This window comes from Notolepis coatsorum, assembly GCF_963971535.1.
Source record: "Notolepis coatsorum genome assembly, chromosome: 2".
In the NCBI taxonomy this organism is placed as follows: Eukaryota; Metazoa; Chordata; class Actinopteri; order Aulopiformes; family Paralepididae; genus Notolepis; species Notolepis coatsorum.
This window is the reverse complement of record NC_140166.1, coordinates 208,286,272-208,312,392: the sequence shown is the minus strand read 5'-3', so window position 1 is coordinate 208,312,392 and position 26,121 is coordinate 208,286,272. Positions and strand designations below refer to the sequence as shown.

At 41.9% G+C, this 26,121-nt stretch overlaps 1 protein-coding gene across 1 annotated transcript in view; it reads left to right on the top strand.

Annotated features, from left to right (window-relative positions):
- Positions 1–360: 360 nt before the first annotated feature.
- The window catches only part of slc5a5 (solute carrier family 5 member 5), a gene marked incomplete at both ends in the record, with an annotated part of 44,238 nt that continues 18,477 nt past the window's right edge, over positions 361–26,121 (top strand). Inside the window, 9 exons of the mRNA XM_084308485.1 lie at positions 361–738; positions 3,697–3,762; positions 5,588–5,639; positions 11,660–11,727; positions 14,931–15,085; positions 16,395–16,535; positions 22,108–22,246; positions 23,477–23,565; positions 24,624–24,736. Of these exons, the coding sequence (XP_084164611.1) occupies positions 361–738; positions 3,697–3,762; positions 5,588–5,639; positions 11,660–11,727; positions 14,931–15,085; positions 16,395–16,535; positions 22,108–22,246; positions 23,477–23,565; positions 24,624–24,736 (1,201 nt within the window). The remainder of the gene's footprint in view (positions 739–3,696; positions 3,763–5,587; positions 5,640–11,659; positions 11,728–14,930; positions 15,086–16,394; positions 16,536–22,107; positions 22,247–23,476; positions 23,566–24,623; positions 24,737–26,121) is intronic.

Genomic DNA, 26,121 nt, shown 5'->3' with positions numbered 1-26,121 from the left:
CTGTACTGTACTGTACCCATTCTGCAATCTGTTAATAAACTTTTCAATCAATCAATCAATCAATCAATCAATCAATCAATAAATGTCACTATGAATTGAAAATGGGGGACCCTGATGTAAACAAGACAAACGTCTTTCTCTGGTCTGCATCCCCTTAACAATTGTGTGTATTGAGCCGTACTGTATTGTACCCATTATGCAATCTGTTAAATAAAGTTTTCATTAATTCATTCATTAATTCATCCATGTAATATAATATAATGGAAATGTTATCATTAAACTTGTTTTATCCAGATTCCTCTGGGCTGTGTGAAAGAAGAAGAGTTTCAGGCAGTAAGTAAATCTACACATAATAACGCAATGGAAGAAGGAGCACCTGTCATCACGCCCCCCACGGTGGGGTTTGTCCTGGCTGACTACGCGGTCTTCGCTGGAATGCTGGTGGTCTCCATGGCCATAGGGCTGTTCCAGGCCCTGAAGAAGAAGAAGTCGAGCGGCGACGCCACCAACGTAGATGACTTCTTCACCGGCGGCCGCTCTATGCCGGCCGTGCCCGTGGGCATGTCGCTGTGTGCCAGCTTCATGTCCGCGGTCCAGGTGCTGGGCGTCCCCGTGGAGGCGTCGCGCTACGGCCTGAAGTTCCTCTACATGTGCCTCGGGCAGAGCGTCAGCTCCTTCTTGACCGCCTTCCTGTTCCTCCCAGTGTTCTACCGACTCGACATCACCAGCACCAATCAGGTTGTTGTGGTATACTGTTATTAATAACTAGCATCGATCGATGTTGTGGAATGTTTTCTTATTAGGGCTGCCCTCGATTAATTGGTCGGTTTGTTCTTATAGTCGACCGAGAATGGAGCATTTGTTTTTTTAAGCACATCTGTGATCAACAAGATTTAAAGAGGTATTTCTTCATAATTGCATGTGGGAAACACAAAATCACAAATTGTCAATTAAATCAACTAATTGATTAGTCAATGAAGTCCTTTGACTATTAGTCAGCTCATTTATTTAGTTGAGGACAGGCCTAATCAGCTTCAATTGGGTTGTGGTGTACTTTATTAACCAGTACTATAGGTTGTGGTGTACTTTATTAACCAGTACTATAGGTTGTGGTGTACTTTATTAACCAGTACTATAGGTTGTGGTGTACTTTATTAGCCAGTACTATAGGTTGTGGTGTACTTTATTAACCAGTATAGGTTGTGGTATACCTTATTAACCTGCACCAATCAGGCTGTGGTATGCCTTAAGTAACCACTTTCCTTGAATATAATTAGAATGGTATCAGAAGTCAGGAAGAAAATCAATTATCCATGAATTTCATGTGAACAATCCTGTTTTTCCGCATGTTAATCATTATGCATTTCACATATGATTTACATGACTCCATGTTTGCTTACATGGAAGAATGTACATTACATGTGTGACTTTTCTTGTTTCACATAATCACTTGTTATCCCACTTAGTTCACGTGATGGTGTTATGATCACATGTGATAACGTGTTAAGATATACGACACCATGATAATTACACATTAAAGTAATGTCGGCACATATGGAATCATTCAATTCCCATTTATAGTGTAAACAGCAATGATCTACGAAATCAGTGTAACAGCAGAAAAGACATTTTTTTTTATTTTTTTTTATTATCTTTTTCCCCCTCCTTTTTCCGGTTTTTCTCCCATCCCACTGTTAGTCGTTATGCCAATTCCCAATTTCCTGGTTGTTGCGCCCCCCCCCCCCCCCCCCCCCCCCAGCCAGCCGGCAGCCAGCCTGGCAGCGCAGATTCTCACTGGGAGAGTGTAACGTGTGGGAGGTCGCACTACCTCTCTCCAGATCCTACCCTCGCTGTGCAGGCGCCCCGACCGAACTGTAGGGGTCGCTGTCCACAACGCCCAGGACCCACCCACGGCTTCCCTCCCCCTAACTCAGCCAAACAAGTTAGTATAGCGATCAGCCCAAGCCAAGGCAATGCTGACTCTCCGGGAGTCGAGACCGCAGCCTCTTGCATTGGTGACGAGCACAATCTCCGTTACGCCACCTGACCGCCGCCAGAAAATATACTTTGAGGTTTATCTCCAAAGGTATTGTTTAAAGGCCCAATTTGTGATTTTTTTACCATATTAAAGTGAAAGTGAAGTGATTAAACCAATAGTTCGATCCACCACATTCATCTATGTTCTGATTTACAATTGGTTAAGCGTGTCTGAAATAGAGTATTTTCTATCTAGAGATTCAGATTCAGATAATTTTATTGTTGCAGCTTTTTTAAATGTACATACATTCAGAAAAAGGTGAGATGCTGTTTCTCCCGGCTGCTCAACCGTAGTAGATTTGTAGACAACAATATACACTATACAAACTATACAATACAAGATAAAAGACAGTGGATAAATAAAGAAATAAAAAATTATTCAACAGTAGTAGCAGTGTGTATAATAAGTGTGCTCATAATTTAGAGTCTGTCCATCAGTAGTGTTTGCCCAGTAAACAGACTCTAAATGATCATATGAATAAACATGAGGAGCTAGGAAGAATTGTTTGTTCATGTTTATTCATATGATAATTTAGTGTCTGTTTACTGGGCAAACACACTACTGATGGACAGACTCTAAATTATCACACGAGGAAACACACAAAAGCAAGTGTCAAGCCCAAATAAAAAAGACATTCAATTGGGTCTCATTCTCCAACAGGCTTACGACAAAAAGGGCTTTCTCTTAGGGCCATTTGAGACCTTTTCGGGCAAGACATGAATATAGACAATATATTATAATAATATAATATTAATTATATATGTTTTATTGGGACGGTTGGTGAATCCCAAAATCGTCCCGAAAAGGTCTGAAATGGCCCTAAGAGAAAGCCCTTTTTGTCGTAAGTCCTTGGAGAATGAGACCCAGCAGCGACTTCAGAGGCCAGAGGGTGGGAGTCGGACCTATAAACACATTTACTATCCAATAGTATTGTGAGGCTGAACAACAGTCCCCATTGACTATGTAAATGTGCTTAAACAATTTAAGATAAACATTTACAGACTTTTTTTAAATAGCTAAAAGCTAAAAGTGATGTTGTAATTTTGTAACTGAGGGCCTCACAGGGTTACAGTATGTTTAATTTTTTTTGTATCTACTGTCTTTTATCTTGTATTTGTATAGTTTGTATAGATCGTTGTATATTGTTGTCTACAAATCTGCTACGGTTGAGGGGGAGGGGGTAAACCAAGCATCTCACATTTTTCTGAATGTATACATTAAAAAAAGCTGCAACAATAAAATAATATGAATCTGAATCTGAATATCTAGATAGAAAATACTCTATTTCAGATGTGCTTAACCCATTGTAAATCAGAATATAGATGAATGTAAACAAACCTTACAGCCACAAGATGTGGTGGTGGGACTACCTACATTATTTGTTTATGCTAGTGTTACTGATTGGCCCTTTAAGAGACTGGCACCAGAGTTTGGTGAGAGAATCCTCATACTACAAGTTGTGGGAAATAAACGAAAAAGAAAGATGATATTTTCTAACCAAACACACAAAGTGCCAATAGTACAAGATGTCGAATGCATACCTGCAATGCACCTGCTGAACGTCAAACACAGTGAATAAGCGGGTGAAGAAGGACATGGGTGTGACGTGTGGAAGGATGCTCTCTCCAGTGTCATAACTAGCTGTCTGGCTGTCACAGTATCTGAAGATGAGATTTGGCCGAGGGATGCAGCTGCTGGGAAGTATCCAGTTCCTCGTGGCGACGGTAAGCGAAAACAGAGACATCATTCTGCTCCCTGTGAAGGGAAGTTGTTTATTAACTGTACACATATTTATTTAATGATTTAAAACTAAAGATTTTGAAGGCCCTTATTGGTAAGCTACCTCCTTATACTACATCATTATTGGTGAGCTACTTTCTTATACTGTACTACATCATTATTGGTAAGCTACCTCCTTATACTACATCATTATTGGTAAGCTACCTCCTTATACTACATCATTATTGGTAAGCTACCTCTTTATCCTGTACTACATCATTATTGATAAGCTACCTCCTTATACTACATCATTATTGGTAAGCTACCTCTTTATCCTGTACTACATCATTATTGATAATCTACCTCCTTATACTACATCATTATTGATAAGCTACCTCCTTATACTACATCATTATTGATAATCTACCTCCTTATACTACATCATTATTGATAAGCTACCTCCTTATACTACATCATTATTGATAAGCTACCTCCTTATACTACATCATTATTGGTAAGCTACCTCTTTATCCTGTACTACATCATTATTGATAAGCTACCTCCTTATACTACATCATTATTGATAAGCTACCTCCTTATACTACATAATTATTGGAATGGAATCTTAGTATCTATGGAACCTGTTCCAGTGACTGGCTGGGCCTTAACATATTGGGCGCCGGCCATTAGCCTTATCCTTGTAGCTAACGCGCCAGGTTTCCATAGCATATTTTCACTGTGCGTCACTGTTTGGAGAGCTATATCTATATTCTATATTATAGCTATGGAGACAATACTATGGTCATTTGACAGTGACTTTCTTCCGTCGAACATGCAAAAAAGAGATAATTTTTTTCATGTATACGCTTGCGCGTTATACCGTGGTGAATATTGTATAGTTTAGGAGTGATCAGGGATAATTCCTGAAAAGCTGAGTTATAGGGCGCTACGTGAATTCTACTATAAGCGTTGGCGTTTCTTGCCTGGACACGCTACTATTTCCAAATCAAATGTATATAATTATAATATATAATATATATATATAATTATATATATATATAATTATGTTTCATCATGAATGCATGAAAGGGGGGGGGGGGGGGGGGTCATTATTTTATGCTTTGATGGCCAGTAACGGCATTCGTCTTGAACACCACACACGCTGATCAGCTGGATCGATATGAAAACATTGTAGAGATATCTCGGGTCTGGCGCTGAATGCATGGCGAGTTAACCCGGGATATCTCGGGTCTGGCACCGAATGTGTTAAGGTCACCAGAGTTTGCTCTGAACAGGGTAAATCTGTATTTCGCTATGATGCCCCTCTATAGCTCATGGAATGAACTCCAACGGTCCTTAAAGCTTGAGATTCTCCCCTCTGTTGCAGAGTTTAAAACCTTTATCTCCAACCTTTGTCAATGAAGTTGTACATGTTTTATATGCCTTTTTCTTTTGCTTAACTTTGTGTGTTTTGCTTAACTCTGTATGTGATTGAATTGATTGAAAACTTTATTAACAGATTGCAGAATGGGTACAGTACAGTACAGCTCAATACATACAATTGTTAAGGGGATGCAGACCAGAGAAAGACTTTCGTCTTGTTTACATCAGGGTCCCCCATTTTCAATGTACACTCGACATGACTGTAAATGAGCTAAACCTCAGTTGCCTTTAGAGTAAAGGTTTGAAATTAAATTAAAATATTTGAGATCCGAGTCCAAGCGGGACATTTGCTGTAGGCTGTGGCTCGGCTGGGAGCAGTGCTGTCACCTGCCCTGTATCACCTGAAGCACTCACCATATTTAACTCTGTGTTTCTCTGCTTTCTTAGCTACTCTACACAGGAATAGTCATCTATGCACCTGCCTTGATTCTCAACCAAGGTAAGTGCTTTAGCAGACAAACTTTATTTACATTTGACATTTACATTTAGTCATTTAGCTGGAGCGACTTACAAATTCAGGTCAGCAGGAATGGTACAAATCTTACAAGTAACAATGTTCGTCAAACAATGTTGAACTTGGGTGCTGCCGTGTTGAGTGCATAGTAGTAAAGACATTAGCATAGTAAGTAATATGGGCAAAGAAGATGATTTAGTAGCAAAGTACATGATAGTAAAAAAAAAATGATATTTCAGTGACTATATTTAAAAGGTATTTGATCATTAGTCTGCAACAACAACAACAATAAAATAACAATAATTTTGCTAATATAATTAAGTAGATTTCATGATTAAGAGACCACATCCTTCCTAGCAGATGATCCCTCAGGTCTCACCTTGGTACAGGGTCCCCTTGTATCCAGAAAGCATCTGTCTGTTTCTGTGTTTGAACACGGAGGACATCTGTCTGTTTCTGTGTCTGAACACGGAGGACATCTGTCTGTTTCTGTGTCTGAACACGGAGGACATCTGTCTGTTGCTGTGTCTGAACACGGAGGACCTCTGAGATCTTCAGTTCTTCACATCATATTGTTGATGACACAGCCACTCACATATTCTCACTTTGAAAGTGGCTCAGGAGGTAGAGCAGTCGTCTGGTAATCCAGAGGTTCCCGGTTCGATTCCTGCTCCTCCCGGGCAGCATGTCGAAGTGTCCTTGAGCAAGACACTTAACCCCTAACTGCTACCCGATGAGCAGGTTGGCACCTTGCATGGTCGCCGCCACCGTCGGTGTGTGAATGTGAGGAACAAATCGTAAAGCGCTTTGGATAAAACAGTTATATAAATGCACCATTTACCATTTAAATTAAGATGATTAGAATTCCAGGAATCCCATCATATGTCTGTAACGCATGTCCCCAACGCGTGTATGCTTTACCCAACGCAGTTGTGTTTCCGCGTGCGAGTTTTGCGCTCTGATTGGCCAGGTCATGTGACATGTGCGCCAATCGTGGGACAGCAAGTTCTGCTCCTATTTCCGGGTCTAACAGCCTGAAAAACTACCTGGCGTTCTATCGCTATGCTCTAAGACAAACTCTAACCTTAACCAACTTCGAAAGAGTGCCTAAGCTTAACCGTCGAAAGAAGGGCAGGCGTTCTATCGCCATGCTCTAAGACAAACTCTAACCTTAACCAACTTCGAAAGAGCGCCTAAGCTTAACCAGTGTAGACACTTGCGGTCCCACGATTGGGCGTACATGTCACATGACCAGAAATTACCTGGCCAATCAGAGATGCGGAAACACAACTGCGTTGGGTAAAGCATTCACGCGTCCCCAACTGGTGCTGCACAGTAACAGAGTCAGCTTTACAATTCTCACTCACTCACCACGAGTTACACCTCCACCACGAGTTACACCTCCACCACGAGTTACACCTCCACCACGAGATACACCTCCACCACGAGTTACACCTCCACCACGAGTTACACCTCCACCACGAGTTACACCTCCACCACGAGTTACACCTCCACCACGAGATACACCTCCACCTCCACCACGAGTTACACCTCCACCACGAGTTACACCTCCACCACAAGTTACACCTCCACCACGAGTTACACCTCCACCACGAGATACACCTCCACCACGAGTTACACCTCCACCGCCTCCACCACGAGTTACACCTCCACCACGAGTTACACCTCCACCATGAGTTACACCTCCACCACGAGTTACACCTCCACCACGAGTTACACCTCCACCACGAGATACACCTCCACCACGAGATACACCTCCACCACGAGATACACCTCCACCACGAGTTACACCTCCACCGCTTCCACCATGAGATACACCTCCACCACGAGATACACCTCCACCACGAGTTACACCTCCACCACGAGATACACCTCCACCACGAGATACACCTCCACCACGAGTTACATCTCCACCACGAGTTACACCTCCACCACGAGATACACCTCCACCACGAGTTACACCTCCACCACGAGTTACACCTCCACCACGAGATACACCTCCACCACGAGATACAGCCCGGGTTCTTATCTCCTTGCACATCAAGTTGTCAACTTTACTTGTCCATCAAGTTATAATATAACTTAAAGTGCACACAGACCCTCATCTGCATATTTGATTACACTGCTTACTTGCTCATGTATATTCAGAGTTATTGAGAGTTATATTGTTTACACTGCTTATTTGTATCTGTACTATAATTGTATTGCTTATGTCTTATACTATTACCCTGCCTCTAACTGAATGATTGAGTGGTTTCTGCAACAGAACAACAGAACATACAAGTAATTAGCAGAGGCAAGCACTTACTAATCATACACGCACAAGGGATGTCCCGATCGCATTTTTTTGCTCCCGATCCGATCCCGATCATGTGATTTTGAGTATCTGCCGATACCGATCTTTCCCGATCCGATCTTTCACATTAGTAACAAATTTGACCCATTTTTGTCATTAACTGGCGAAGCGAGACAAGCCCCTCTGTTCCCTCAATAGCCCCAGTTGAGCGCGGCGGCTCACATTACATTCACCCTGAGAATGTGCTTCATACGAGAAATATAAAAATCTCAATTTCAATCTGTTTGCACATTAGTATACATTCACAGTGTTCGATTTACGTAATGATTTGCTCCATTTTGGTCTGAAACGCAGACGAATAATCCTCACAAAGCGAATGTTGACGTTATCCAGGTGAACGTTCTTTTTGCTTTTTTTTTGCTTTTTCCCGGCCCTTTTTTGAGGGCACTCCATCCACCCCCCTCTTCGGGGGAAAACTTTATTATTTATTATACGTTTTAACTATTTACAGTACAAAATTAAATAAAAAGTAGTAAAAATAAGAAAATATTAAAAAATATATATTTCATTGCCCTCTCGGAGGGGGAGAACTCAGACTAGACATTGACAAACAAATTACAACTAAGGACAATGAAGGACAACAACGAATACACATGACAAGGGAAGGGTGGGGGGCAGAGAGGGGAGTAAGTAAAGTAGCGGGTGAGGAGGGGGATTGAGAGAAGGGTGGGTTATGGAGTGGATGGCTCACAGGTCAATCTCCTATGATTAGGAGCCTAGATTATCCACAAGCAATTCCCAGATGTTATTAAATTGTGAGACTTCGATGTGATCCATGGTTGAGATTGTTTCCTGTGATATGTAATTTGAGAGAAGGCCCAACCATTGCCCAGTATTCAAATTTTTTCTTGTCTTCCAGTTTAAGAGGATAGTTTTCTTGGCAACAGCTATAGAGAAACGAGTAGGGTTTGGTGTTCTGGACTAATAAATGGATAGCAGTAGTATCCCCAAGTAGACAGAGGGAGGGGGAGAGAGGAATGCTGCAGCTCATGACCCGGGATAGTGTATTGATGACGGAATTCCAGAAGTCTTGAACAGGTGGGCAGAGCCAGGTGGCATGAAAATAGTTGTCTGGGGTGTTGAGGGTGCAATGGGAGCATACATCTGTGCTTGCAAATCCCATTTGAAACATCCTGTGCTGTGTGATATGTACTCTGTGTAACACCTTATATTGGATTAATTGAAGGTTAGTGTTGTTAGTCATTGTGAATGTGTTGGTGCAAATTTGTTCCCAGGATACGGCATTGGGAGAGAAAGCCAAGTCCTGTTCCCATTTTGTGAAGGGGAGATGGAATGTAGTGTCTGCGCTTGCCAGTATTTTGTATATTTTTGAAAATATTTTCTTCTGTGATGTTATTTTATTCATTGCTAATATAATTGGAGGTGGTTCAAGATCATTCTGTGTAGTGTTAATTCAGCTGTAGAAATTGGAAGTGTTGGTCTGTCCCAATGCCGTATCCTTCAGTCAAATCTTGATAAGTGATTAGGCTGTTGTCTGTGAAGATGTGGTGAAGATGAGTATTGCCTTTTTGTTTCCAAGCTGGGAAGTATATGGGTAATTTGCCGAGTTGAAAGTCAGGGTTGTGCCAGATTGGTGTGTATTTACAGGGGGTTAGTGTGTTACCAGTGATTTTGTTGGCTTTTCACCAGGCTGTCAGAGTTGTGGAAATGACTGTATTCTTAAAACAACAGTGATGTTTTATGCTTGTGCTAAAGAATGGCAGATCTTGTGGTGAGATTTCCATGCACACGTCCTTCTCAATGTCTTCCCAGGGGTTGTATTGTTGGGTAGGGTGAATCCATTTGTAGATGTATATTAATTGGTTGGCCAGATAATAGTTGAGAAAGTTAGGTGCTTCAAGTCCTCCTTGGTTTTTGTTTTTTTGAAGGGTGGTTAAATTAATTCTTGCTTTTTTATTCTTCCAGTAAAACTTAGTAATGGTGGAGTCCAGTGAGTTGAACCAGTTGGTGGTAGGCTGGGTTGGGATTAGGGATGTCCGATATTATCGGCCTACCAATATTATCGGCCGATATTGGCATTCAAATGTGATATTGGAAAATATCGGTATCGGTTTAAAAAAAAAATATTATTATTATTATTATTTTTTTTTTTTACATTTCTATAACCTTTATTTACCCAGGCAAGCAAGTAAGAACAAATTCAGATTTTATTTATTGTCAAAAGTATACATAATGTTGTGTTAATTCCACAACAAGAGATATGTAATGTTAATTACCTGAAATTATTCAGTTTTTTGGGGGGGGAAACCCTGCATATATCGGTATCGGTTGATATCGGAAATTAAGAGTTGGACAATATCGGTAAAAACGTATAAATAAAATCATTAAAAAGGCTGGCTCAGTGATTGGCCTTCCTCCTGATCCCCTGGAGATCATCATAGCCAAGCGAACCAGGACTAAACTGAACACCATTTTATCTTTTGAAGGCCACCCACTGTTCAGTATTTTCGCTCTGCGAAGCTCATTTAGTCATAGATTGTTGATGCCTCAATGCTCTACTGAGCGATCGAGAAGGTCCTTTGTTCCTGCTGCGGTTACATTTTTTAACGAACACCGATAGCAATGTGTTGAGAGGCTCTCCTATTGTGTTGTGTATCCTGTAGTGTAGTGCATTGTATCATGTAACTGTTTCTTTCATGTTTGTATGTATTCGCTCTGGTGGCAAACCATGTTTCCCCTCGGGGATTAAGAAATAAACCATACCATACCATAACTTACTTCTTCACAAACGCACTGTCTCTGTGACAGCATTGGAACAACACCTGACTGGAAATAATATAGGACCCCTGGGCTGTCCCTTTGGTAGAGTGGTAGTGAAAGGGTTAACCTTCTGCATTGTCGCGGTGAAAGGGTTAACCCTTTGGTAGAGTGGTAGTGAAAGGGTTAACCCTTTGGTAGAGGGCCGTGAAAGGGTTAACCCGTTGGTAGAGTGGCAGTGCAAGGGTTAACCCTTTGGTAGAGTAATAATCATTTAATAATTTAGGACCTACTCAGAGGTCATTAATCGGCATGCATGCGATGCATGTATGCGATTCGTCTCTGCGATTAACCCATCCCGTCGTCCTTCCCCCCCAAGGGCAGCCGGGAGCAGACAGGCACAACGTGAGCCGCGCCCCGGGGACCAATCCAAGTGCTCCTGTCCGTCTTCGTCAAGGACGCCACAGCGTTAGCGATCTTGTTGTTGTGCATGTTTTTCCATTGGGTTTATCTTATCGGGGGGGAAACCCTTGTGAGCACGGGGAGAACATGCAAACTCCACACAGAAAGGCCTGGGAGATACCCCACCTGAGTACCTGGCATCATGGAAACCTGGTCCCCAAGTGGGAATCGAACCCTGGACCTTCTGGAGTGAAAGTGAAAGGGTTAACCCTTTGGTAGAGTGGTAGTGAAAGGGTTAACCCTTTGGTAGAGTGGTATCGAAAGGGTTAACCCTTTGGTAGAGTGGTAGTGAAAGGGTTAACATTATCATTCTCTCCCCATTTCAACTCCCCAGCTGCTGCCGAGGACCGCGCTGACGTGTCTTGGTACATGCCCGTGCCCGTATAATAGCAGCATAAATGTAACCAAACTGTTTCATGGCGATTGCTCTCCCCTGTGTTTATTTCAGCTACTGGACTCAACGTGTGGGCGTCTCTGTTTTCTACTGGGATCATATGTACTGTGTACACCACGCTGGTGAGTCTTTTGATCTCGTCACATGAGCCACACCCTGCTTTAGAGGTGCATTATCTATAGTTTCAGGCTTTCCTTTCTTTTCTGTTTTTTTTCTTTTTTCATTTAAGGTAGAAGGTCAAAGCAATTAACCCTTTCACTCCCACACTACAAAGGGTTAACGCTTTCACTGTCTACCACACTATAGAAGGTTAACCCTTTCACTATCACACTACAGAAGGTTAACCCTTTCACTATCACACTACAGAAGGTTAACCCTTTCACTACCACACTACATCTATACAAACTATAACTATAAGCTATAACTCTAAATATAAACTATAACTCTAAACTAGATAAGCTATAAATATACTCTAAACTATGAACTATGAACTAAAACTACAAACAAAACTATAAACTAAACATAATACACAACGTATATTCGATCTATACAAACTATATTACACTAATGTATAAATAAACTATAAACTAACTATAAACTATAACTCAACCATAGTAGATTTGTAAACACAATACACAACAATGTAAGTAGCAGCAATGTGTATGTGTTTGTGCTTGTGTGGAGTGTAAGTCACTTAATGTATGTGTATGTGTACTAGGATAGCTGGGTATGTGTACAAAGTCTCATGTCAATTGGACTTACGGTGTACAAGTTATGGCTTTTCAAAGTTGTAGTCTACATTTAAACCTTTGATTATAGTGCCACCATCTGGCCAATTGTTGATATTGTTTTGTGATGGATCACCAGTATCTATTATTATTGTGACTGGCATGTCGCTATCATACACTATGTCATGGCTAACAGTTTTTAGTTTTTTCTTGCGACAGATTGACAGACAGACAGACCACTATACAAAGTTAGTCTAGCTGTTGGTTGCAGCTAAAAAGCGTGAAAAAACACACTTTTTTCCCCCAATCAGGTGCATCATTCCACGTGGGGGAACTGGGAAGTAGGAAGGGGATACATGCACGCAACATGTAAACAACATAAATTTTGGACCCGCAAAAAAACGTTTAAATGATAAATGAATGAATCAATAATGTTTTGGGGGTAAAATCAATACTTTTATTCCGCACCTTTCTAAAAGCTCTGTGGATAATATTAAATAAAATATATATTTTTTTGTGATTACTCGACATAAAATGTTATCTATAGCATTTATAGTCTAATATAATGTAGACTATAAAAAGGTCTTCTAGGCCAGTGGTTCTCAACCTGTGGTACGCGTACCACCAGTGGTACTTGGGCCCCCTGCTGGTGGTACTAAAAAATATATATATATATATATACTATATATATATTTTTTATATATCTTTTTTTTTGTCCGCAGTCATGCCACTGAACTTAGAAGCAGGCCAGGCCAGTGTTTCTAGTTGTAGCGGTGTGATAGTTATATAACCTAAGTGGGGAACAACCAGGAGATCACTGTGACAGAGAGTAATGCAGTCTAAACAGTCATAAATCTTTTATTCAAATGAAATACTCCCACTTTTCTGAAAAGAGTTGTTGTTAAATCTGACATTACGAAAAAATCCATAAAAAGATCTGTGTTGTTTCTAATCATTGACACATGCTAGCCTGTAATAATCCCCCCCAGAAAAATCTACTTTGCATTTGATATATTGAAACTATTTAACTTTTTGTGTTTTTTTTTCTTTTTACAATCATTTGTGATGCCCATCACAAACACTGGCATTTAAAGGCTAAAATAAAATAAAAATGCCTGCACCAGAATGCAGGAGATTAAGTCTTTGTAACTCAAATGTTCCTGGTGGGGGACCCCCAGACCCCCGCTTAAAAAGTGGCCTGACTATATTTCACACTATATTTCCCAGCCTGAATTATTTCCCCAGTCCGGCCCTGCTTATGTGAGTTGTCAATGGACAACAACATGCTGTGTGTGCGTGTGTGTGTGTGTGTGTGTGTGTGTGTGTGTGTGTGTGTGTGTGTGTGTGTGTGTGTGTGTGTGTGTGTGTGTGTGTGTGTGTGTGTGTGTGTGTGTGTGTGTGTGTGTGTGTATGTGTGTGTGTGTGTGTGAGAGAGAGAGAGAGAGAGAGAGAGAGAGAGAGAGAGAGAGAGAGAGAGAGAGAGAGAGAGAGAGAGAGAGAAAGAAAGAGAGTTTGGATGAAATACTGTACAGTTATTTTGTTATAATGTTCTCATTTGCTGTGTGAGATAATGATGGTTATTATTCTGTTATTAATGTTCTCACTGTGTGTGTCACTTACTGTGTGTGTGCAAGAGTGTGTATGTGTGTGAGAGAGAGTATGTTTGAATTAAGTACATTTGCTGAAATACAGTTGTTCTTTATTATCTCACTTGCTATGTGAGAATGTTAGTTATTATGTTCTCAATGCCCCTTGCATTGTATGAGAATTATGTGGAAGAGTTTGCTAGTTCTAGTGCTACCACTTTGTACATTGTGGCTGTGTCTGACAAAAGTTAACAATAAATAATTTTATTATGAATACATTTGCCTCCTGCGTGAACTGTGCATAGCTGAATAGACTGTATTTTAACGTCGGTCATATGGTGGTACTTGGAGAGCCAGCTATGTTCTCAGGTGGTACTCGGTGTAAAAAGGTTGAGAACCACTGTTCTAGGCTATATGTAAAAAAGAAAAATTATAATAATAAATTTAAAGGAGTATTTCAATGACTGCAGAGCATGGGCCTTGAAGCAGTTATGATGAGTATACATAGAACAGGAAGAACCTGTTATTAGTACCAGATGTTCATTGTTGTGCTATAGGTTCTGTCTTGTCCTCAGAAGACCTCACAAGGGCATTGCCCTTTCCTCCTGCTATTTTCCCCTGTGGGATATTGTTTATAAACCTACAGTAACTCTTACCTTAACACTTTCAGCACCAGGGGTCGCTATGGCCGTTGGGCCGTTGTGTGCCAGCGCTCTGTTCAATGGGGATAAATTCCGGTGTTTGCAGTGCTAAACCTATATTAAATATTATAGCTATGGATCTAATAACAACGTCGATTGTCAGTGAGTTTCTTCAGGTCAACATGCAAAAAACAAACTTTTTTCATCCATACATTTTTCCGTTTGATACCGTGGTGAATATGAGTATAGTTTTAGAGTGATCCTGTGTAATCCCAGGAAACTCCGGCAAACAGCGCTTTACTGCATTTCATTATAAATCGTGTCATTTCTCGGCTGGATCAATAATCTGTCTTGTCTGTCTGTCTAACAGGGTGGTATGAAAGGAGTGATCTGGACAGACGTGTTCCAGATCGTTGTGATGCTGTCAGGTTTCCTGGCCATCTTCATCCATGGGACTGTTCTGGTTGGTGGCCCAGCACTGGTGTTGGAGATTGCCAACAATGGATCACGCATTAATTTCAACGAGTAACAACTTAAGGCTTTTTCATTCAAAGCATGAATAATGTTTTTAAGTTCCATTTGAAGAGTTACCATAAAGGAACACGTTTTGGGAAATTAGCTTACCGTCTTCTCCAGAGAGAGACAAGAAGATAGATACCAGTTTCCTCTGTGCGTTCAGTAGAAAGCTATCTGGCTGCACGTTAGCCTAGCTTAGCCACAATGAATGGAAGCGGATTATTAAAATATAAATATTGTCAATCGGACCACAAACGAGTGAGTTGTGTAACACAGGGGTAATTACAGGGGTAGCCTAACTGTGCAACATAAAATCGTTGTTTTGGAAAAATCTAAGTCTATTGAGGACTTTGTTCATACAGTTGTAGCAATTGTACAATTGTAGCTGGGAGAGCTGCAGCCAACTTGAGTGCCCCAAAAAAACACAACTGGTCCGATTGATGAGATATTGGTTTGAAACAGTATGATGTCAAGTTATAAAAAATGTGGGTCTAGGTTTAAAATGACCGGAATTATCCTCTAAAGATTCATTAAAACAAGTACAATTACATGGAATATTATATTACATGGAACTAGCTACTAAATCCCCTTTATATCAAGAGGCCCGTCATTCAAATTTAAAATGAGAAGATGTCTGTAGCTAAATATTGTTCTGTCTTCGGTAGAACCATTATTCTGCCAATTATTTGGACTATTATTTGATTCTTGGAATTTGGGCCATGCTGACATTTGGCTCATTAAATCTTTTCTATTGAGCCAGTTTCTAACAGGAAGTAGATTCAAAGTAAAGTAGAGTGCATATAGCGCAACAAGTCAGACCGTTCTCAGATTCAGATTCAGATTCAGATTATTTTATTGTCACAGCTTTTCTAAATCCTATATACACCCAGAAAGATGTGAGATGCTTGTTTCTCCCGGCTCCTCAATCATAGTAGATTTGTAAACATAATACATAACTTATATTCTATCTATATAAACAATAAATATAAACTATAAATATAAACAGAATAAGCTATGAATAAACTAAACTATAAACTAGACATAATACACAACGACGTATTTATCTATACAAACTATACAAGACATGGTATATGTTAGCAGCAGTGTGTGCATAATAAGTGTGCTTGTGTGGTGTGTAAGTCACTTAAGGTGCTTTTGTGTGTATGCTCATGTGACAATTCAGAGTCTATCCGTCAGTAAACTAACATGTTGTTTTATAGCAAACGCCTGCATTTTGCCTGCCAAGGTGGTTAACTGGGGGGAAAGGGATATACCAGTTTATGAACATTTAACTTAGTGCACTAACATTCCCCGCCAGTTTTGACTTGGACCCGAGGCGGCGGTACACGTTCTGGAGTCTGTCCGTTGGGGGCACGTTGTTGTGGCTGTCCATGTACGGGGTGAACCAGGCCCAGGTCCAACGCTACATCTCCTGCAGAACAGAGAGACAGGCTCAGTGGTGAGTTCAGATATTCTTTAACCCTTTCACTACCACACTACAAAGGGTTAATGCTTTCACTACCACACTACAGAAGGTTAACCCTTTCACTACCACACTACAAAGGGTTAACGCGTTCACTGCCACACTATGGAAAGGTTAACCCTTTGACTACCAGACTACAAAGGGTTAACACCTTCACTACCACACTATGGACCCTCTGGGGCCGGAGCTCCTGTCTGCTCCCGCGTGTGGGAGAACAAAGCAGGTGTGAAAATCGCCTTGTCTCAGCCGAGAGGATTCTTCAGAAATGCCCAAAGTGTCGCGCATTTCAGAAATAGGTCAAAATAGAGAAATGGCATTTTTGAGTGCTTTGAAATGTTCTATATATGTTTCCTTATTTGCTAAACTTAATATGACTTGTAAATAGGTTTAATTCTTGCTAGATTGTATGACTGTAATTATCCCGTTCTCTCAGAGAACTACACTCGCTGCAGCTTACGTCACGTAAACGCACATACACGCACGTGCACACACACTCGGAGACAGAGCGGGTGTGTGTGCTTTGAATAGGGTTTAGACCCCCGCAGAGACTGTCGCTACCCCCCTCCAGCTTGTAGCACTGGACAGATTCTAAACAACACATTGGCTTTCATAATATGTATGAATTATCTCTCGCAATAATATCCACGGGACTCGACTTTTTGCAGAGTCGTTGTGCGAGTTGGACATTTTATTTATTTTATCACTGTAGGCTCATGACAGCAACGTTAGTGACTTGGTTGAAACGTGATTCCGGAGTGATACCTAAATGCATTCCATTTCATTCAGAGAGAGAGAGGGGGGAGGGAGAGTGTGTCTGCGTGTGTGTTTCTCGCCTCTCCTTTGGAAACTAGCGATAACAACAATAACACTTCCGGTCGGGGGGTTTCGAAATAAAAGAGCGAAGTCTAAAACAGGAAGGACGTTTATTTTGTACATTTGTGTTGTTCATGTAGAAAGTGAACTTTCCCAGCTATCAATCGTATTGGAGAATTCTGTGTTAACTCATTCAACGCCAGTCACGAGAAAAGTCGGGGTAACTGGGGGCTCAGGGGTAGAGCGGGTCGTCCAATGATCGAAGGGTTGGTGGTTCGAATCCCGCCCATGTCCATCCCACTGCCGTTGTGTCCTTGGGCAAGACACTTAACCTACTTGCCTCGTATGAATGTGTATGCATGTGAATGAATGTTGGTGGTGGTCGGAGGGGCCGTAGGCGATGATTATTCGCCACGCTTCCGTGAGTCTGCCTCAGGGCAGCTCTGGCTGCAATTGTAGCTTACCACCACCTGTATGACTGTGTATGAACGAATAATGGACTCTGTAAGTGCTCTGGGGTCACTGGGGTGTCATGAAGAGCGCTATATAAATCCAATCCATTATTATTATTATTATTAACTCGCCAACCGCTCAGCACCAATCACGAGAAAACTTGGGTTTTAATCGTTATTTCTTTTATTAGCTATATCCATTCATTTTCATCCATCCAGCCTGATGTTATCATTGGGAATGGGTCTGAGCGGGGCGGCTAGGTGGTGTAGTGGGCAAGGCACTCGCCACCAGTGTGGAGACGCTAGGATTCGCGTGTTCGAATCCAGCTCTCCACATTGTTTTCAGTTTAGCTGGTCGTCCGCAGTAATACACATTGGCCGTATTACGGGGAGGGAAAACTGAAGGGTGGGGATCGAACGTTGTGAACAAGCGACTCCTACAAGTCGGTTGGTGCGCCTGCGCAGTAGAATCAGGAAGTGTCGGGGGCAGCGTGAGCCTCCCACGCGTTACTCCTCGACACTGAGAGATCGAGCTGCGCAGGTGAAAAGATGCGACTGCTGTTACCTCAAGTACCGGAGGGGACTTGTGCTATGTATGACTTAGTCCACATTGCAGCCGGCTTGTGGGAGGCAAGAAACAGCGTTCGTGACAGGGGAGGGTTGAATTGGATGATACGAAATTGGGATGGGAGAAAATATAGAAAAATGGGAGAAAAAGTGGATCAAAAAAATTAAAAGGGAATGGGTCTGAGCTTGCAAAAGGGCAAATACCGCCGCCTACGCCTTCCAGCTGGTATTGCACTCCATTAGAAATGGTGTAGTTTCTTTTCTGGGACGATCCGAGCCGTGCGGGCGGGGTTTAAATACTCCGGCAGGACTACATCTGCGATGCTGCCCCCCCCCCCCCCCCCCCCCTCATATGCAATGCCGGGCAATGTGGAACGGACCTCCACGAGCAGTATTTGGAATGGCGATCAGATAATTGGATTATTTCTTTTGCATTACATCAGATACCAGGTAAGGACTCTATATATCAAATCAAATCAAATCTCCAGCTCACAGCTCCGGCGTTGTCACCAGCTTGGCTGGCCGTTCACACTAATACAATTGGCTGTATTAGAGGGTGGGAAAGCTGGCGGGGTGGGTCCGGGTTGTTGTAAACAGCGACTCCTACAGTTCGGTCGGGGCGCCTGCTCAGTGTGGATAGGATCTAAGGGGGGTAGTGTGATCCTTCCACACGTTACACCCTCTGTCCTGTCCGCGCTGCCAGGTGAAAAGAAGCGGTTGATTGGCTAGACGTGTGTCGGAGGAAGCACGTGATAGCCTCCACTCTCCCAGACCGACTGTGGGGGGTAGGTGCGCAGCGACCAGGAAGGGGATTGGGAATTGGCATAATGACTAACATTGGGGGATGGGAGAAAAAATCTGAGGAAAAAGGAGGGGGAAAAAGATCAAAAAAAAAAAAAAAAAAAATAAATCTAATTTATTTGTAAGGCCCGACAACACACGTTAATGTCCCCATGGGCCGGACACGTCTTCTTTAAACAAGTCAAGAAGAAACATAACAATAAGTCAAGAACAAAACAAGAACACCATAAGGTCCAACAAATTTAAAATAAATGCAAAATAAATGAATGAATGCAAACACTCCCAGACATACCCCACGCGAAGGTAAGGAAAAACTCACTAAAACCTAACAGTAGGAAAAAATGGCAATGTGGAGGAGAGAAACCTTAGAAGGGCCATTCAAGGGGGGATCTCCCTTCTTAGATGTCGGTGATAGTAGTGTTGCAGACTGACAGTTGGTAAGCATGCACTCATGTGTGTAGTGAAACACAGATGAGTGCATGCAATAGCAACTGAACATTTTGAAAAATTTAAGATAGAGCTGATAGCGATAGCAACTGAACATTTTGAAAGATTAAAGATAGAGCTGATAGCGGATCTATTTGAGGCACAGGGGCGGCGCAAAGAGGGTCCTCCCCGTCTTAATCACGGGACGTTCAACACTCCGGTCATCGCTCAGAGACAGCCGGAGACAGGGAGATAGGGGGCGGCGCAGAGAGGGTCGCATCCTCCCCGACATCATCGCGGGACGTCCAGCACTCCGGTCATCACTACGAGACAGCCGGAGACAGGGAGACAGGAGGGCACGCAGAGAGGGTCGCATCCTCCCGGCCTTCATCACGGGACGTCCGACACTTCGGTCAACACTCCGGGACAGCAACTCACAGGGAGACGGGACAGGTGTTAGACAGCTTGCGTGATTGTAGTGGGCGGACATAGCAATAGATACAAGTGGTAAGCATATTATGTGAATAGAATAGATATATAAAATCTTGCGTTGATCTGATATTTATTTCTACCCTGATCGAAGCTGTCTGTGTGTGTGTGTGTGTGCGTGTGTGTGTGTGTGTGTGTGTGTGTGTGTATGTGTGTGTGTGTGTGTGTGGCTGTTTACCGTTGAGTGGTAGGAGGTGGCGGGGGAGCGCCGCGCTACGAGGGCCATTTCATGTATGCATGAGGAAGGATAATAATGATAATCTAGCGTTGATTTCAGGAAGAGTCGATAATCAGGCGAAAAATTACAACGTGTTTAGTGTATTCCACTAAAGGGCTATTATCGCGTCTTTTCCTGGGATTATAAGAATCACCAAAACTACTCATATTCAAAACGGTATCAAATGGAAATGTACCGATGAAAAAACAATCTGTTTCGTGCATGTTGACTGGAAGCAACTCACTGACAGTCGACGGGTGTATTAGACCCATAGCCATAATATAAGATGTATTTTAAGCACTCGCAATTGAACAAAGCTCCCCATTGACTTACAGCGCTGGCGTAATAGCGCCCTCTGGCGCCCCGACCCGTGGCTCAGAATGAGTTAACGGCGAAGAGGACAAATATTAGGCCATTATTATTATTATTTTGTCTCTGTCTCAATGAAGACTAGAGCCGGCGAGCAAAAGCGAGAGTGAATCCAACAATGACGTCGCCTAGCTAACCCGCACTATCCGCTTCCATTCATTGTGCTAAGCTAGGCTAATAATATTAACTGGACTTTGGAGAAGTCAGCCAGATAGCTTTCTACAGAACGAGTCAATGAATGAATCACGCTAGAAAATAAATAACGCCTACATGCTGGCATATCCCTTACCTGAAATACTGGCTGGTGATTTGATAAAACAGCTTTGTGATAGAAAATAAATGCATCTATCTTTTCATATCATTACTCAGTTCAGTTCAGTTCAGACTTTATTGTCCCTCAAGGGGAAATTTGCTTTGCAGCAGTGGTAGAGACAACAACAACAACAACAACAACAACAACAACAACAACAACAAATAACACAACACAAGAAACATCACATCTTACAGAATCCAACCAGGAAAAAGAAAAGGAAAATGCATTACTGTTATTTTAAAGGAAGTTAAGTGCATTTAGTGCCCTGGGGATGTACGAACATTTTAATCTGTTGCTCTTTAGCCTGGGGAGCCTATATCTCCTGCCAGAGGGGAGGGGGACAAACTCCTCCAAGAGAGGATGGTCAGAGCTGTCTGAGATCGTCTGAGCCTTCCGCAGACAAGAAGATAGATACCAGTTTCCTCTCTGTGTGTTCAGTAGAAAGCTATCTGGCTGCACGTTAGCCTGTGCAGGACTTAACTCAGAAGTCTTTATTCGGCATGCATTTTTTTTAGGGTCGCTGATGCGATTGAGCTCTGCGCTTGACCCATCCCGTCGTCCTTCCCCCCAAGGGCAGCCGGGAGCAGACAGGGCGTCGGTGAGGTACCGCGCCCGGGGACCAATCCAAGTGCTCCTGCCCATCTTCGTCAGGGACGCGACAGCGTCAGCAATCTGTTGGGCACAATGAATGGAAGCGGACATGGCCGGTTAGCCTTCGGGAGAGGTGTTAGTTGGACAATGCCTAGGGCCTAGGCTAACCGGCCTTATCCATTCATTGTGCTAAGCTAGGCTAACATGCAGCCAGATAGCTTTCTGAATGAATGAATGAATGAATGAAAACTTTATTTAACAGATTGCAGAATGGGTACAATACAGTACGGCTCAATACACACAATTGTTAAGGGGATGCAGACGAAAGACGTTTGTCTTGTTTACATCAGGGTCCCCCATTTTCAATTCGTTCTACTGAACGCACAGAGAGGAAACTGGTATCTATCTTCTTCTCTCTCTCTGGAGAAGACGGTAAGCTAATTTCCCAAAATGTTGGCATGTTCTTTTAAGCCTAGCAATGAAATGACTGACTACTGTTGTCGTCTGCAGGGCCTTGTTTGTGAACCAAGTAGGCCTGTGGCTCGTTGTGGGCAGTGCAGCCACCTGTGGTATTGTCATGTTTGCCTTCTACAACAACGACAACAACTGTGATCCCCTGAGGGCTGGCAAGATTTCCACTCCTGATCAGGTAAACGACAATAGACAGTCTAGATAAGATCTGATCAGGTAAACAAAGATAGTCTAGATAAGATCTGATCAGGTAAACACAGACAGTCTAGACTCTAGATAACATCTTATAAGCATTTACTAATGATTTTCGTAATGATTAACGTTTTCTCTGAAACATTGTTCTCTATTGGATTTGACCATTTTGGTTTAACTATGGTTTCATGGCAAAAACCATGGCATTGTCTTATTTTTTTATCAAAGGCAACACTACACAACTTCCCTCAGTAGTTGAATAGCTTTGGGTGGGTGTCATTCCATCTTCCATCGCTTGGAGCAAAGAGGACTAACCAATTACCGTATTGTGTTCCCACGGAACGTGTCACTTCCTGTCCATTGATTGATTGATTGATTGATTGAAAACTTTATTAACAGATTGCAGAATGGGTACAATACAGTACGGCTCAATACACACAATTGCAGACCAGAGAAAGACTTTCATCTTGTTTACATCAGGGTCCCCCATTTTCAATTTATAATGACATTAATGACATATGCAACATACAGATATATAATTTCAGCGACTTCGGGTTCCTGAGAAGCGCTATACAAATAAAATGAATTATTATTATTATTATCATGACATTTCTGACATACATGACATACAGGTATACAGTACTGTTACGTTTGTGACATACAATATGTGCAAATATATAGAGATCCTAGCAGATAATATATACATACGAGGGGGAGGAAACTGTACATTAGGAGGGGGTGGGTGGGTGGGAGGATCGGGTTTGTACATTTAAGGAGCCAGTTTCTAAGTTGCTGTACTCTGTCGTCTACTCTAAGCCATCCTAGGTTGTCAAAATGGGCAGGGGTGAGGTGTGTTTTAGGAGTAAGGTCAAGCAGCAGTCTGACCAGTTTGTTTTGTGATGTTTGTAATCTTGTTTTTAGTGCCTTTGAGGTGCTTTGGTACCATGAGGTGCAAGCATAGTCGTAGTACCCTTGAATGAGTGCTCCTGTTAGAGTCTTCAGGGTATTCTTGTTTACCAGAGAGGAGATCCGGTATAAGAATCTTGTTCGTTGGTTGACTTTTTTTATTACATTGGCAGCTGAGATTTGCATAGTAACAGTTGGATTGAATATTTGTCACCTACCAATGAAAAACCAAAGCTTATAGAGATTAAACCGTTATACAAATTATTGTTTAATTTCATGCCACTCATATTTCTTCTCTCCTCTTTTAAAGTACATGCCATACTTTGTGCTGGACATATTTAGAGACCACCCTGGCTTCCCGGGTCTGTTCCTTGCCTGTGCGTACAGTGGGACCCTGAGGTAAATCATCTCTTCATATAAATCAGCTGGGTTACCAGAAAAACATCAGAGCACTAAATAAACATTAATTCTATAGCATGCTAAGTAAAAGTACAAAGAGACTCATACAGTTAGTATATACTAAGACGCATTTGGAAAGTATCCCAAGTGATTGACATAATTTACTCAAGTGATGCATAAATTGAGACGAGATGAGAATATAAAATACCCTTTTGCAACTGGGTGGATTTGAACCTGGAATCATAGGATCCACAGGCAGCTGCACTAACCAGCTGAGCTAAAGGGTCGGACCTGTTTGCAGGTGCTGGTTGACTGTGACCGACTTGTTAGCAGTTTACATTTTGAATCTTTTGAAAGAAGGTAAAAGCTGGAACTCAGATAGAGAATGTGAGTTGGGCCAGACTCGATGGCTGAAGAGCAAAACCTCCTATCTGAAAAATGCACTTTTGTGAGAAAAATATGTGTTGTTTTCATGCAGAATGCTATTTCTTTAAGGATACCCAATACAATACACAGTTTTGGACGATATTACTATATTATGTGTTAACAATACCAACCAGGTATTAGTATCTCGCAAGTTGTTCCCCGGGTCCTATGTTCCCCGGGTCCTATGTTCCCCGATTTATTGATTAATTGATTGAACATTTTATTAATTTTTATTATTTTATTAATTATTAATGTCCGCCTTGTTTCGAACTGGTTAAGCTTAGGCCCTCTTTCGAAGTTGGTTAAGGTTAGAGTTTGGAATCAGGGCTGGTGGTCTAAAATTTTCAATCAATCAATCAATCAATCGGGGAACATAGGACCCGGGGAACATAGACATGCTCCCGTTGCAGACAGTTTCTTTCAGGGTTTTTCCCCCCACTTTATTTTATGCAGATAGGAGGTTTTCCCCCATTTATTTTATGCAGATAGGAGATCCCTCTATTAGGTTTTGTTCTTTGTTCTTTGTTGTTTCATCGCTATGTCCTGTGCCTGTCTGGTACCAGACTGTTAACAGACTGTTCATACTAGACTATCTGGAGGTGAAGAGATGGGTGTCTGTCTTTGTTTTACAGCACAGTCTCCACAAGTATCAACGCCATGGCAGCAGTAACCATGGAGGATCTACTGAAGCCTCATTTTGTCAACGTACCCCAGAGGAAGTTGATTCTAGTGTCCAGGGGATTGTGTAGGTACATGTAGTCTGTACCAAACAGATTCACTGGCAAAATGCCCCCATCATTAGTTTAGAAAAGGGCTTTATACCATGTTCCCGTCCATGTTTTGAACTTATTGAACTTGAATCCTCAGAATGTGTAAGGGCTGCGTGTGTGTGTGTGTGTGTGTGGGTCACAAGCAGATAATAGGGACTCTTTGAGGTTTTCCGTGTATGAATAACCACTAAACTGCTTACGCAGACATTAACTCATTCAGCGCCAAGGGGGCGCTGTTTACGTTCTGTGTAGAACGGCAGCGCTGTAAGTCAATGGGGAGACTGTAAAACTTGCGAGTGCTAAAACTATATGAAATATTATAGTTATGGATCTAATGAACACGTCGATTGTCAGTGAGTTGCTTCCAGTCAACATGCACAAAACAGATAATTTTTTCATACATACATTTCTGTTTTATAACGTGATGAATAAGAGTATATTTCCAGATCTTTCTGTCTAATCTCAAGAAACTCGAGCAAACCGCGCTTCAATGTATTTCCTTAGAAATCGTGCCATTTGTTGCTTGATTTATGAATCGTTCTGAAAATAACGCTAGATTATCGGTATTATATGTGTTCTCATGCACGAACAGAAGCGGGGCTGAAAAATCGCTTCTCCGTGCCGTGGCCACAGCCAACGGCAGGCGCACACACACACACACACACACACACACACACACACACACACACACACACACACACACACGCTCCGATGGTAGCGAAAGAAACATCTGATCAACCCAAGATTGGTAACATAGAGTCCTTACCTCACATCTGATCTACTGCAAAAAGATTAATCTAATTCCTGATCGTGTAATGGGAAATATTATATAATATTATAATCGCAGTTTGGATTGAACTGTCTCTTAGTTCTTTATCTTCGGCCAGTGACGGGCCAGCTGTTTAGCAAGCTGTGGAGCAAGCTGGACAGCTCTCTGCCTCCTAGTTCGAGCAGTAGGCCAGCTGTGGTCAGCTGTTGGGCAGTGTCTGATGGTGTTAGCTCTGCCTCCTAGTTCGAGCAGTATAAAAGAATATAGCAGTAAACATAAACACTCAGACAGCCCATGGATCACAAGGGGATTACAGAATGCATGTAAAAAGAAAAATACACTATATAGAGAATTTATAAAACATAGAACTAAAGAGGCAGAAAATAAATATAAGAAATATAAAAACAAGTTGACTAATATTATGAGAAGATGTAAGAAGGATCATTATAGTAGAATATTAGATAACAACAAATATAATATTAAAGGTGTTTGGAAGATATTAAATGGTATTATCAGGAATGGATCAAGACAAATAAACTATCCTCAGTATTTTATGGAAAAGGATCAAACTATTAGCAATATGGATGATGT